General features: G+C 39.8%; 1 protein-coding gene across 1 annotated transcript; it reads left to right on the forward strand.

Annotated features, from left to right (window-relative positions):
- On the forward strand, window positions 452–10,161 carry LOC109230993 (Fanconi anemia group I protein). Its single transcript, XM_019396508.1, has 13 exons — window positions 452–1,546; window positions 4,744–4,825; window positions 5,217–5,405; window positions 5,562–5,626; window positions 5,709–5,868; window positions 6,241–6,486; window positions 6,609–6,725; window positions 6,821–7,009; window positions 7,090–7,174; window positions 7,458–8,395; window positions 8,504–9,011; window positions 9,102–9,292; window positions 9,379–10,161. The coding sequence occupies exons 1-13, from the start codon at window positions 501–503 to the stop codon at window positions 9,868–9,870; spliced, it is 4,308 nt and encodes a 1,435-aa protein (XP_019252053.1). The 5' UTR covers window positions 452–500; the 3' UTR covers window positions 9,871–10,161.

The following is a 12,954-nucleotide window of genomic DNA, read 5'->3' on the forward strand; positions in this document are numbered from 1 at the left end:
CAAAAAGATTTCACTTTGTTTTGAAATTTTACAATTCTTATGTCCAAACGCCCACTAATTATCTTGTGATTTTATCATTGTTTGGGAGTATATACGCGTCAATGAGAATTTGAGAACACGAATAAGAGGGTGTTTGGATTAGCTTATAAAAAGTACGTTTTTAAGCCAAATGCCAAAAGCCATAAGTTGGTAATATCCAACTTTTGGCTTTTGGCTTATTTTTGTACTTTTATGCCTAAAAGTAAGTGCTTTTAAGCACCTTTTATATTGCCAAACACCACACAAATTAAAAAAATTCTTAAAAATCAATAAGCACTTAAAATAAGTCAATTCAAACACCCTCTAAATTGTAATTTCCCCATTTAAAAAGCACCTGAAAGAGAGAGAAAAAAAGGCTGGTTATTTCCCGCATTTTGAATTTCCCGCGCAAAACAAACCAACATAAAAGTTTTCGTTTTCATCACTACCATTAACTTCCGACGCACGCATATGCCACCGCCATGACCTCCGCCGCAGCCAAAACTCCCTCCGCCGCCCGCCACCATCAACCGCCACCACCACCATCATTGAGCGACGTAGACATAGTTCAATTAGCTCAACTATATCACCCACAATCCTCCACTCCACTACCCCAATTTCTCCTCTCCGTCGACTCTCACCAAACCCTCATATCCTATCTCCACTCACGCGCCTCTTCTTCAAACCCTTCACTCGCCGTTTCCGAATACCTCTCAGCTCTCCTCTCCCTTGCGCAACTCCACTCTTCACTTTCCCCACTCGTCCCTCTTCTTCTTTCTTCCTATATTTCCCTTTTCACTTCCCACAAAATCCCCCACGATAAATCCTCTCTCTCCATTTTCCAACTTTTCGTGTCCCATATAGAAACAGTCCAAATCCATGATCTAACGACAATAGTCGATTTGATTATATCTTATTTACCTCAGATTATTGATTCTGAGGATACTCATGTACTAACTATACTTGCTAAATGTATTGAGCTGATTAGGTTTTCAAATGATGTTGATAAGCCTTTGGAATATGTCGATAAGGTGTTTGATAAAATTCTTAGCTGTGATTGGAGTAAGGTTTTGTTGTTAAAATTGGTAGAAATTGTTAAGGATTTGAATTTCATTGGGAAGGGGAAGAGGAGGGAATTTTTGGAGCGGGTGTTTAGTGGAATGAGGAATGTGGACTTGCAGGATTTGCCCGGGTTGGTGTATCAATTGTTGGTATTGGGATCAAAGGGTTTTGGTAAGAAGGAAGTCATCGAAGGGATTGTGATGTATTTTGGTGGGGTGAAGTCAGGTGGTTCAATAATGAGACAAGTTGAAGGGACTGTGTTGCTTCATGTGAATTTTGCTGTCAAGCAGGATCCTTCTTTAGGACAAGAGGTGTTAGGGCTAGTGAGGTCTGATTATCGGGTGTTTAATCATTTTACTGTTGCAATATTGTTGTCGGTTGCTAGAGTTAAGAGGCTCACCGACAGCTCCATTGCGGTTCTGAAAACATCACTTTTTGCTGCTTATAAAGACTTGAAATTTGCCAGGTATTTTTTGCATTAGTTCTGATGACTATGGTAGAAGTAATACTGTTTTTTCAATTTATATGATATTAATTACTATATAAACAGCTTTTTTTACAGTAATTTTTTCAAACACGTAAATATTTGTAATTAACATGTGATATAATCTAAATATGTTCATATAATTTAGGAAAATTATGGAATCAATGTCCTAATTGAGACCAGAAATTATATAGTTGTCACGACCCGGATTTCCCACCGTCGGGAGTCGTGATGGCGCCTACTGTTGGAGCTAGGCAAGCCAAACATTTAAACATTTTCGGATAACAACATAACAATAATAAAATAACGAGTCTTTAAATAAATGCGGAAGTCTTTCAAAACATAGATAACTGAAAACCCAAAATGCGGAAGTCTAATATTTCACTACCCAAGACTGAAGTCGCTATCTCACGAACTACTAAAGAGTGCTACAAACAAGTCTGAATAGAAATACATAAATGTCTGTCTCGGTACAATGGAAACAAACTGAAACATAGAAAGGGACTCCGGCCTGCGAACACCAGCTAGGCTACCTCGTAAGTCCCTGGACTGAAGTCAGCTCCCGATCGATATCCTACTGCTGTGGTCCAAAAGCTGCTCCGGTACCGTGATCTGTGCAAAAGAGCACAGAAGTGTAGCATCAGCACAACCGACCCCATGTGCTGGTAAGTGCCTGGCCTAATCCCGGCGAAGTAGTGACGAGGCTAGACAGGACTACCAAATCAACCTGTGCAGTTCAATGTATATATATGCAATACAAGGAAAGAGTACAGAAATTAAACAGTTAAGAGGGAGGGAAGCATACTATGGGGGAGTACAGTCCGGATATAAAGTCAACAATTTAAATAAGAAACAGGGCAATAACAATAATTAATGAGAGCAGGAAAATCAACAGTTGCACGACATCAACCTTCGTGCTTTTACTCTCATTCTCACCCAAAGCAATCAAATAAAGTGCACGGCATCACCCCTCGTGCTTTCCCTCACATAACACTCATATCATGGCACGGAAGTTCCTTCGTGCAATTATAATCAAATCAGAGCACGAAATGTCCCTTCGTGCATAAATAATCATAACATGGCACGGAATGACCCTTCGTGCAAATATAATCAAAACATGGCACGGAATGACCCTTCGTGCAAATATAATCAAAACATGGCACGGAATGACCCTTCGTGCATTAACACTCTTCCTCACCCAAACAGTAATCACAACCAAACGGGGCGAGGGGATAAACAAATAATAAGAAATGTCCCGGCAAGGGAATTACACAATTAACAGCTAACTCCCGGCAAGGGAGCAACAACAATACTTTCACATCCCGGCAAGGGAAATAGTCAATATACTCAAACCATCCCGGCAAGGGATTAATCATACCCCTTTCTATTGCTTTCATTTCTTACTCAATAGTCTTTTTGTCGTTCGAGCCAGCGCTCCAAAGGATTTGCAATTCATAATTAGTTCTCATACTCTTCACATTGCATAAAATTCATCAATTAACATGGATGAGTCATAACAATATCAGGATAAGTGCATACAAGGACCCACGGTCATGCTAGACACCGGTGTATAGATACTCGTCACCATGCCTATACACCGTACTCGATCATTTAGCAATTAGCAATTAATAACACTCTAATCCTATTCCTTCAAGCCAAAGTTAGATCAAACACTTACCTCGCTTTGCAACCAAATTCAAGATTCCAATAAACCTTCGCCTTGAAAATTCGTGTTCGAAGGCTTCAAATCTAGTCACAAATAATTTAATATACTCAATACAAATAGTAGAAATTAATTCCATATGAATTTACTAATTTTTCGGATTTAACTCAAAAATTGCCCGTGGGGCCCACTCCTCGGAATCATATGAAACTGACAAAATATGATAACCCATTCCGATACGAGTTCAACCATACAAAAATTATCGAATTCCGACATCGGATTGGCTTTCAAATCTTAAATTTTCGTTTTTGGAAGATCTGGTAAAAATCTGATTTTTCTTCCATAAATTCATGGATTCATGATGTAAATGAGTATGGAATCATGATCTATAAAGGATTTATGATAAATAACACTTACCTCATTCAAATTTGTGAAAACCCCTCTGAAAATCGCCCAAACCGAGCTCCCCCAACTCTATTTTTGTCAAAAATGGCCAAAACCTCCGTTTTATAGCATTTTACGATTCGGGCGCCACAGGTGGCACCGGGCGCTGCCTGCGGCGCTGGTTGCAGTACCCAAAAATAATCCCGGCGCCATGGATGGCGCCCCGCGCTACCCTGGGCGCTGGCGATGGGAAATTATTTTTCCCCGACACAAAAATGGGCATAACTCTCTCATACGATGTCCGAATTGGACGATTCTTTTTGCTATGGCTGCGAAATTTCGATACAGATCTAATGCTTCAATCAAAACTGAATTTGGAATTCATTTGCTTAATATGATACCACTTATTCTTGAAGAAACGACATCGAAACATTCTTGAAATGCCCAAGTTAAACTCCATCAACCATCCAAAATCCACTCGAGGCCCTTGGGACTTCAACCAAATATATCAACAAGTCTTAAAACATCATATGGACTTACCTAGGGTTTCAAATCATTCCAAGAAATGTTGAAACGTCAATTCACACCTCGATTCGGACTTGTGAGTTTCAAACTTTTCAATTTACAAAACTTGCGCCGAAACATATCAAATGGATCCGGAATGATTCAAGTTTGGCACACAAGTCATAAATGACATAATGGATCTATTTCAAATTTTAATCCATTTTTTCACATAAAAACGTTCTGAAAAATTATACGGACTGCACATGCAAATCGAGGTGAGAGAAAAAAAATAGGAGGTTTCTAGGCCTCGGAACACTGAATTTGTTTCTAAAACAAGTGATGACTTTTTGGGTCATTACAATAGTTTTACCACGTACTTCGTACTATGTTATTATTTCGGATGAGGGATTATTTGTCTGTACAAGTTTAAGCCTGACTAGGATCCATCCCTAGAATGTACAAGAAGCTATTCCATTAAAGTGTGAACTGTTGCTAAACTTTAAGACTTTTGCCATGGTCATTGATATCATATTTGCTAAAAAGAGTGATACTCCTAACGCCATCATTAATTTTCTAAACTGTTGCTGATACTACTGCCGTGTTCCATAGTAATGTTGTTGCATTTCAGGAGCTGTAAATGGCTATCATCTGACTTGAAGGAACACTATTTGCATACTGCCAGAAACATGGAGCAGGCTGTGCTAAGAGCTGTAAGATCCTTTGACTTTTTACCTCATGCATGTAAATACATAAGTATTCCTCTGCATGCCTTTGTGATTTGTGAAAGGAGATTGCTCGGAGGTTCTTCCACTACACATTGAGCAATCATCTATACATTCCTGATCAGAATAAAATATGAGAAAGAAGACGGCATGATTTCTTTGGTATGCAAGAAAAATGATAAGACATAAGATATAGTTCATTGTTAGCGCTATAAACTTGGTAGCCTTTTTGCAAGAGTTGCCCAACATCTATTTCCTGGAGTTTATAGCTGCAAACAGAGTGTTCTGTAGATGATTGCCTGTGTCATTGCCTACATATTTCCTTTATAGTCCTCTCAGTAAGCCATGGGTTTATTATGTCTTTTTTCTTTATCAATAGGTTAGTGAGAGCAACTGCGGAAGAGAACACGTGGTGCCAAGTACCGTACAACTTGGATTTGTGTTGCTTGAAGGAATCGAAGAAGGAACCAAAAATTATGAAAAGTCTGATGATATGATAGGTCCTGACGAGCTAGGTACTCAGGTTCTCAAGAGTCTGTTTGAGGTTCATGATATGTCAAGAAACGAGGTCAGTATGAAAGGTCTATGTTCATCCAAACTTGGCATCATTTTCCAAAAAGTCTCGTTCTTAATATTGTCAATAGATCTTCTTGTATCTGAATCCTAATGTACAAGGACAGAATGCTGCAAGTCATGATTACTTACACTTGCTGATTTCTTGCAGATAATAGAGCAATGCAAACTACGTATCCTCTCTTTGAAGCCTGAACAGGGCTTTCCTGTAATAAGGTGATCGCTATTCTTAGTTAAGGATTTTGGTCCATGCTTTTTGTTTCTGTTTACCAATAATCAATTTATTTGTCCTTCATAGACTGCTTGGTTGTCTTATATGTACTTATCCATGCCCAATGTTGGAGCACATTTCACATCTGAAGGAACTGTTGGATTATTTCATATTCATGAATGAAAAGGTCTCCTCTCATCTTGTTGCTGCCCTTTTGCCCCTAATCAGATCAAGCCGTGATCTTCAGGTACTCATTTATATCTTACTGTTTCTTCATATTGTCAACTATGTATTCAGATATTGAAAAACTTAAATAGTGTACTCTGGAACTTAAGGATATCACAGATGTACAATAGCAAAAATAAACTAATCGTTTCTGTTGAGAAGGATTCAGAATCAGTTAAGAAGCTTAATGAAGCTGTTTACTATCTTCTTTCAACGAACTATAGAATTGAACATGTCAACTTTGCTTCCTAATTCACTGAGTACTCTCTCTCTTCTCTTGCTGTGGCGAATAGTTAACTCCATATTCTTCATTGGAATCACATTTTTTGAGGTTAAAATCTACATCCTTTTCTATTTCTCCTTTGTTAATTATCCTATCTTGTTAATGGTGCAGGATTATACCATCTTGGTCTTGCGTAAGGCAATGTTTAGACGAGAAGACTCGATCCGTCTTGCTGCAACAAGTTCAATTGTCAATTTGATATTAGCTGAAAAACAGTCAACGAAAGATGGACCATTTTCGTGTCAAGACTCAAGCAGTCAAGCGAGTAGCAGCCAGCAAGCTGAAGTTTACCGTGCACTTGGATCTAGTCTATTCCAGGAGCTAAATGGTTTGTTGCAGAGGTGCCTTTATCAGCAGGTAGCATTTACATATTTTTTCTCTCCTTGTGTTTTCTTGGTTTTCCCCCATGAACATCTTGAACAATGAGCTTTCTACTTAAGGGATGAAAATAGTACTCATGGAAAAATGTTACTTTTTAGGCTAAGGTCAGAGAGATTCTATATCATGGACTTCTTAAGCTTGTTTTGGTGGATCCTTTAATTTCTGGGGCTGTTTTTGATTTTCTCTTCCCTCATTTCTTGCGATTTTACAGAGAGGTACGGATAGTTCTCTAACTGTTAATCTGGCTTTCTTACGATATTACCTGTCTGAGATTTTGCCTTACCTCTTGATGCATGGTTGTTCGTTTCAGGATGCAGATGTTCTACTGGATGTTAACCAATGTACTAATTCAGAGAGTGGGAAAGTGTATATTCAAGAGCCACTAGACTGCCTTCTCTCCTGTATCTCCTGGATGCTTCTTCTTCAGCCACATGGGAAAACTGACCATCCTTCAGATTCATGGACTTGCTTTGGCTTCTCTCTGACACAAGAAAATGAGGTATTCTAGTTAAATAGGCAAGATATCCCCACTGATTCAAAGCTTGTTACCTACTATTTTGGCATTTGATAAAATTGCAGCAGCCTGGAAAAGCATGGTCCAAAGAGTCACTGTCCAATGCGTTATCAAAGATTCGGAACTTCCTAAGAAATGCAGATACGGAAGGTGCGAGAGACTGTTGAGTTCAGGTTGAACAAAGTTCAACTTGAGGCCAGTTAATTTTGCTATTTTTGATATTTCTTGACTTAAGCAGCTTATGTTGAACACCAAACGGTGTTAGTTGACCATTTTTCTTACTCCACACCAAAATGAGTGTTATTGACTCTGATCGTGTTTCCTGCTATTGAGATACAGATATTTCCAACTTCCTTGCACTGCGGAAAATTTGTTGTTAGTTGTTTAGCGAAGCTAATAATTCTTTGATAATGTTATTTGCATGTCAAATCAGGCTTACTCGGCAAAAGTCAGGATACAGGCTCTACTCCTTTAGAAGAGGAAAAACGGAGATGCTGTTCTTCAATTTTATTAGGAATCATTGAGGTGATGTTGAATGTAGTAGGGACTGAGCTTGGAAAAACAACTGATGTGAAAAAGTTGGAGTTGGAAAAGGAGCTGTTTGACTTCATTGGTAATTTTGAATCTCTGGACCGAAATATATGTAGACAGGGTGGTGGTTCAACTCAAAGAGGTTTTATATGGCCTACTGCAAGCAATACTGCAGAGGACCTGGAATTTAGTGGCAGTAAATTATGTCAGGAACGAATTCCTCTCTTATCAACTTCAGTTATCTATCAGCTGTTGCAAAACACTATGGAATCATGGAGATATGATGGCTTTAACAACAATGTGGCCTCTAAAAAGCATAGCCAATTATCATCTGGAAAGGCACCAACTCAGTATTATAAAATTCTTTCGTTTACTCTTAACATTTGCCTCCGTCAGCTAAAAGCATCATCTGTTGTGCGACAGCAAGATCCTCTAAAAATGTTGATCTATGGGGAGATCAAGCAGTTGGGCTCCCCCTTGCTGAAAATTATTTGGTGGCTCCTCTCTGAACCAAAATCTATGACAGATAGTAGGAAAAAAGATGCTAAGAAAGATCTTGATGACAGGAAGGAATATATCCATTTGGGACTTCTTTCCTTGAAAGAATTGCTGGCAGTAATCTCGCATGAGTCGGATTATTCTGTTGTGATAGATGACCTAGCTGCAGTTTCTGGTCCTGGGGATGAAGCGGGCAATGCTATGGACTGCGATATTGATACCGAAGGTGAAAAAGCTGATGACATTCTTTACAAATATACAAGTGAAGAATTATTCATCAAAAACAGTATAAGGCCACTGATTTCTATGCTTCTTGCACATTCTTTCTTCCGCGAAGTTGAGGTAAATGCGTACGATTGGTAGTCTTTGATTCTTGCTCAGGAGTTTTTGCGTGAGGTATAGCCTAGTTTTTTTTACTTTTAATAGCATCTATGTTATGTTTGCTGTCAGGTTCTTTGTGATATTATCATGTTAATTAGCAATAAACTGCCAGAGGAGCAAAGGAATCTTGTTGGTAATTGGGCTAAATGCATCTGCAAGACCAGTAAAGTATCAAATCCCAAGGCTGCTAAAAGTATTGTATCTATTGCTATATTGTTGACATCACCACCAAACGACTTAATTATTGCCGAAGACATGGCTGCAGAGCTTCTGAAAGTGGTGGGATCAGAATCAGAGAAAGTTGATTCACAAGTAACATTGGACGCGTATTCAATTATAAACAAATCAACCAGTGCTGCACTAGCTTCGCTAATACTGCACTTAGTTGAATCAGTTATTCTCGACACTGAATGGGTCATAAGGAAATTGAAGGTATATTCTGTTGCAAATACGAGAGCTGTTTTGGTTAATCAGAATGGTGAAAGAGATCCAGGATTGGCGCTGGAAGAGACTGTTTATTCAAGAGCAGAATCTGTTGTAAAGGTGTTATCTTCTTTTGTGATGATGGACCTTAAGGGTATGTTAAAAAGAATCTAGATATTCTTGTTATTAATTAATCTACTATTTTTATCATGTTCCAATCATTTAACACCAACACAAATAGCAGATCCTCAGGCAGAGCAGTTGGTGAGGATAGCTGCAAGGTTTTACAAGAACTTAGCCCAAATGTCAAAGCTTCTAATTGCTTCCAAAGGTGTGAAACAAGCTTTACCAAGCCTCAAGTATCAAAAGCTTGTGGAAGTAACTTGCAGCCAGCTAACAGCTCCTCTCTACAACTTTATGGTAGTGATGCAAAAGGTAAAAGCTTTGGACACTCTTGTTTAGCTAAAGCTTCATTTCTTTTGTTCAAGTGGTTTTGTTTATTCTACCTGCTTGACTTGTAGAAACAACTGGAAAGCACGAAATCTAAAGCACTCGTCAATAAAATCAAAAGGGAGAACAGATGCATCCCGGACTTGATATACCAAATAGAAGATAATGAGAAATATCTCATACAAATTAGCAAGGCTACAAAAATAAATTTGCTGAGGCATGCAAAACGAAGCACCTCCAGGGACTTCAAGATAATAGAGCCACAAAGTTTTTCTGTAGAGGAAGGTGCTGGAAGCCAAGATGCAGATGATAATGATGCAGCACGAGGTGAGAATGAAGAAGACCCTCGTGATGAAGAAGGAAATGGAGCAGAAGACGAATCAGTGGTTGGTGCTGAAGATGATGATGAAGGAAATGAAGCGGAAGATGCATTAATGGCTGCATACGATAGTCCACCAGCAGTAGAGGCTTCTGAGTCTGAGGACGAGGCTGAAGCTGATCTTCCTAAGGCAAAGAGAGCAAAAATGACGAGGGTTGTTGAGGACTCGGATGAAGAAGCATAAAGAGACAGAATTGTCAAATTTTAAATCTGCGAGCTGTGGCCTGGAAACTAAGATTCATGTAAATATGAAGAAACAGTTTGAAGTTTTTCACGTCTTTGAAAGATGGCAGCCCGCAGTCCAGTTTCTGACTCCATTTTCTTGCAGCTTTTAGGAAACTTCTTTGTAATTGAGGTGAAGAAAATGTATTTGATTGTGTGTATCCGCATAGTTTTACTTTTGTGCATGAGAAATTTGAATTTTTATGCCAGAGGATCTAAAAGAAGAAAATGAACAAATTGTATATTATTTGGATATATAGGTGACCATGCAACTAACATATTCCTAGGGAAGGTGTGATCCTTGAAGTGATAGTTATGTTTCAACAAGAATTATTGATTCCTAATGTGAACATTCTTTTGTCTGTTTTAAAATCGTTTTTAAATTCCTATAAGAATTTGAAGTTGTATATTCTATTCTTGAGTCGTACACAGCTGATTGATTCAAATCTTGGATACCTCTCTTAAAATACCCTTTTTTCCCCAACAAACTCTGACGGTCTGTATTTTATTTTTGAAAATGCAATCATGATATGAAATGGAGAGAAAACGGGAAAAATTACTACTTGCTTCACCCGGGGAGATCTAATATGATTTTTCAACAAAAAGTTATTACTTACAAGTCATCCCCACAGAGAAAGTTTCAAATACCTAGGGTTAATTATCCAGGGAGATGGGGAGATCAACGAGGATGTCACGTACCGTATTGGGTGGGGTGGATGAAATGGTGGTTAGCGTCTGGAGTGGAGTCCTGTGTGACAAGAAGGTGCCACCGAAACTCAAAGGTATGTTCAACAGAGCGGTGGTTAGGCCGGCTATGTTGTATGGGGCTGAGATTTGACCAGTTAAGCATTCACATATCCAGAAGATGAAAGTAGCCGAAATAAGGATGTTGAGATGGATGTGCGGGCATACTAAACTGGATAAGATAAGGAATGAAGATATTCGGGAGAGGGTGGGCGTTGCTCCCGTGGACGACAAGATGCGGGAAGCGAGATTTAGATGGTTCGGGCACGTGCGAAGGAGAACCATAGATGCCCCGGTTAGGAGGTGCAAGCGGTTGGCTTTGGCAGGCAGAAGAAGAGGTAGAGGGCGGCCTAAGAAGTATTGGGGCGAGGTGATCGGGCAGGACATGTCACAACTTCAAATTTTCGAGGACATGGCTCTTGTTAGGAACATGTGGAGGTCGAGCATTAGGGTTGTAGGCTAGGGGAATAGTATAGAGTTTTTTCCTCTTTGTACCGGGTAGTCTGATAGAGTTTTGTCTAGGTCCGTTAGCGATCTATGTTGTGTTCAAACTATTTTGTTCTATTGTATAGTATTGTGTTATTGCAATCTCTTTCACTTATTTGTTGTCTCTTATGATGATGAATATTACTTTTCTCTTTTTTTTTTTGTTGTTACTGACTTTTTTTGCTTCTTTTATGATATTATTGTCTCTTCTGTTGAGCCAAAGGTCTCCCGTAAACAGGCTCTCTACCCTTCTGGCGTAGGGGTAAGGTCTGCGTACTGTTTGACCAAAAGATATTGAAACCTTTTTGATTAAATCAGTTAATGAAGATGGAGAGGTTAATGTTAGTCAAGCATAATAAACTCCAGATTTATAAACACATAAGAAAATGATTAGTAAAATAAAATAGGGGCGATCAATCTCCTTGATGTTTTTTATTTCTTCTCTCACCAATCGATGGAGATAATCAGTTTACATCATGTATGGAAAATTATTTTGTCTTCATCTTGCTAAGAAGATTACAGAGAGAGGAGAATTACAAAGAGAGGAGAAAGAGGAAAAAGGCCCCCCTTTCTAGGAAGGTTCCCTCCCTATATATACTCATGGAGTCCTTGCTATGTTATTGGGTCAATGCTCTTTCATACCACGTCTGTTTTCGTCATTCCCCGAGTATTGTTCTTCGACTTAGCGGGCACTGTGAGTACGTGGTTTGGAGCAAATCATGACGTCTTTCACTGTCCCGCCGCTTGGGCGGTATCCCAGTTGGGTCGATCACAGTGGTCAGATTTTGACCAATACAGTTAGTCTCTCCGTCTGCCGGGGTCGTCTCTTGTCGGGCCTGGCAGACGGATCATGATTTTTACACATCCAGGAGAAATCTGACTTATCTACCCTTTGGGTATGATTTTTAGATTCAAGTAATGTAACGGCGCTCTTGCGATGCCCTTGGACCGTCGCGACCGTTTCGGACTCGAAGCATCGTTTAAAACGTCGTTCGTGGTTGCTGTCATTATGACACATGTTCCTAGGGGATTGAACCGTTTCATGCCCTATCAGCTTCGATTGACGACTTTAAGTTTCGCGCTCGGGGAATTTATGTCTCTTATAAATAGAAGGAAAGTACCACTCGATTGACACACCTCTTTGCCTTTGCTTGAAAGAACTCTGTGAATCTTCTTTTCTCCTGACACTTCGGATTTTTGATTTTTTCCGGTTAGCCAGGAACTTTCGTCTTAGTCTCTTATTCTTTCTTCCATCCCTTTGTTTTATCAAATTGATACAAATGGCTGGTAATTCTTCCCGTGCTGACAATTCTGCCGCAACTCCGGCGCCGAAAAGTGATATTCCTGCCCCTGGAGGGGTAGAAGTGGTAGAAGATGAGGAGGTCCCGTTGACGGTTGAGATCTTGCCACGCCCTGGGAAGCCATGGAACGATTTCCACAGTCCTGCCGGGGAGGATCCGGAACCTGCTTCCTCTGTTATGACTGAGGAGGGGATTGCAAAGCTGAAGGCCAGATGGAAGATTCCTCACCACGTCGAAATGCTGCCGGTAGTGGGAGATGACATTATACATTTCGACCGCTCAGGATATTGTGCGTTCTATGCTTATCCCTTTATTGTCGGGTATACGCTTCCTGTCCCTCCTTTGGTGGTAGATTTTTGCCGTTTCTACGAGGTGTGTCCGGCTCAGCTTTCGCCGTACTTGTATAAATTGTTCCTTATGCTGCTCAAGTTCGCGGAGCTTGCCGGTCGGGAGGTCACGTTGAGACACATGCTCAATCTCTTTGCCCGTCAACTCATTCGTGGTGCGATGATTCA

This window comes from Nicotiana attenuata, chromosome 8 (assembly GCF_001879085.1).
Source record: "Nicotiana attenuata strain UT chromosome 8, NIATTr2, whole genome shotgun sequence".
NCBI lineage: Eukaryota > Viridiplantae > Streptophyta > Magnoliopsida > Solanales > Solanaceae > Nicotiana > Nicotiana attenuata.

What these genes read in the sequence shown, in the direction of transcription:
- LOC109230993 (XM_019396508.1), top strand. Translation starts at nt 501, where the DNA reads ATGACCTCCGCCGCAGCCAAAACTCCCTCCGCCGCCCGCCACCATCAA. An exon ending in AAAGACTTGAAATTTGCCAG is followed by an intron (nt 1,547 to 4,743) that starts GTATTTTTTGCA and finishes GTTGCATTTCAG; the next exon opens with GAGCTGTAAATGGCTATCAT. An exon ending in CTTTCTTCCGCGAAGTTGAG is followed by an intron (nt 8,396 to 8,503) that starts GTAAATGCGTAC and finishes GTTTGCTGTCAG; the next exon opens with GTTCTTTGTGATATTATCAT.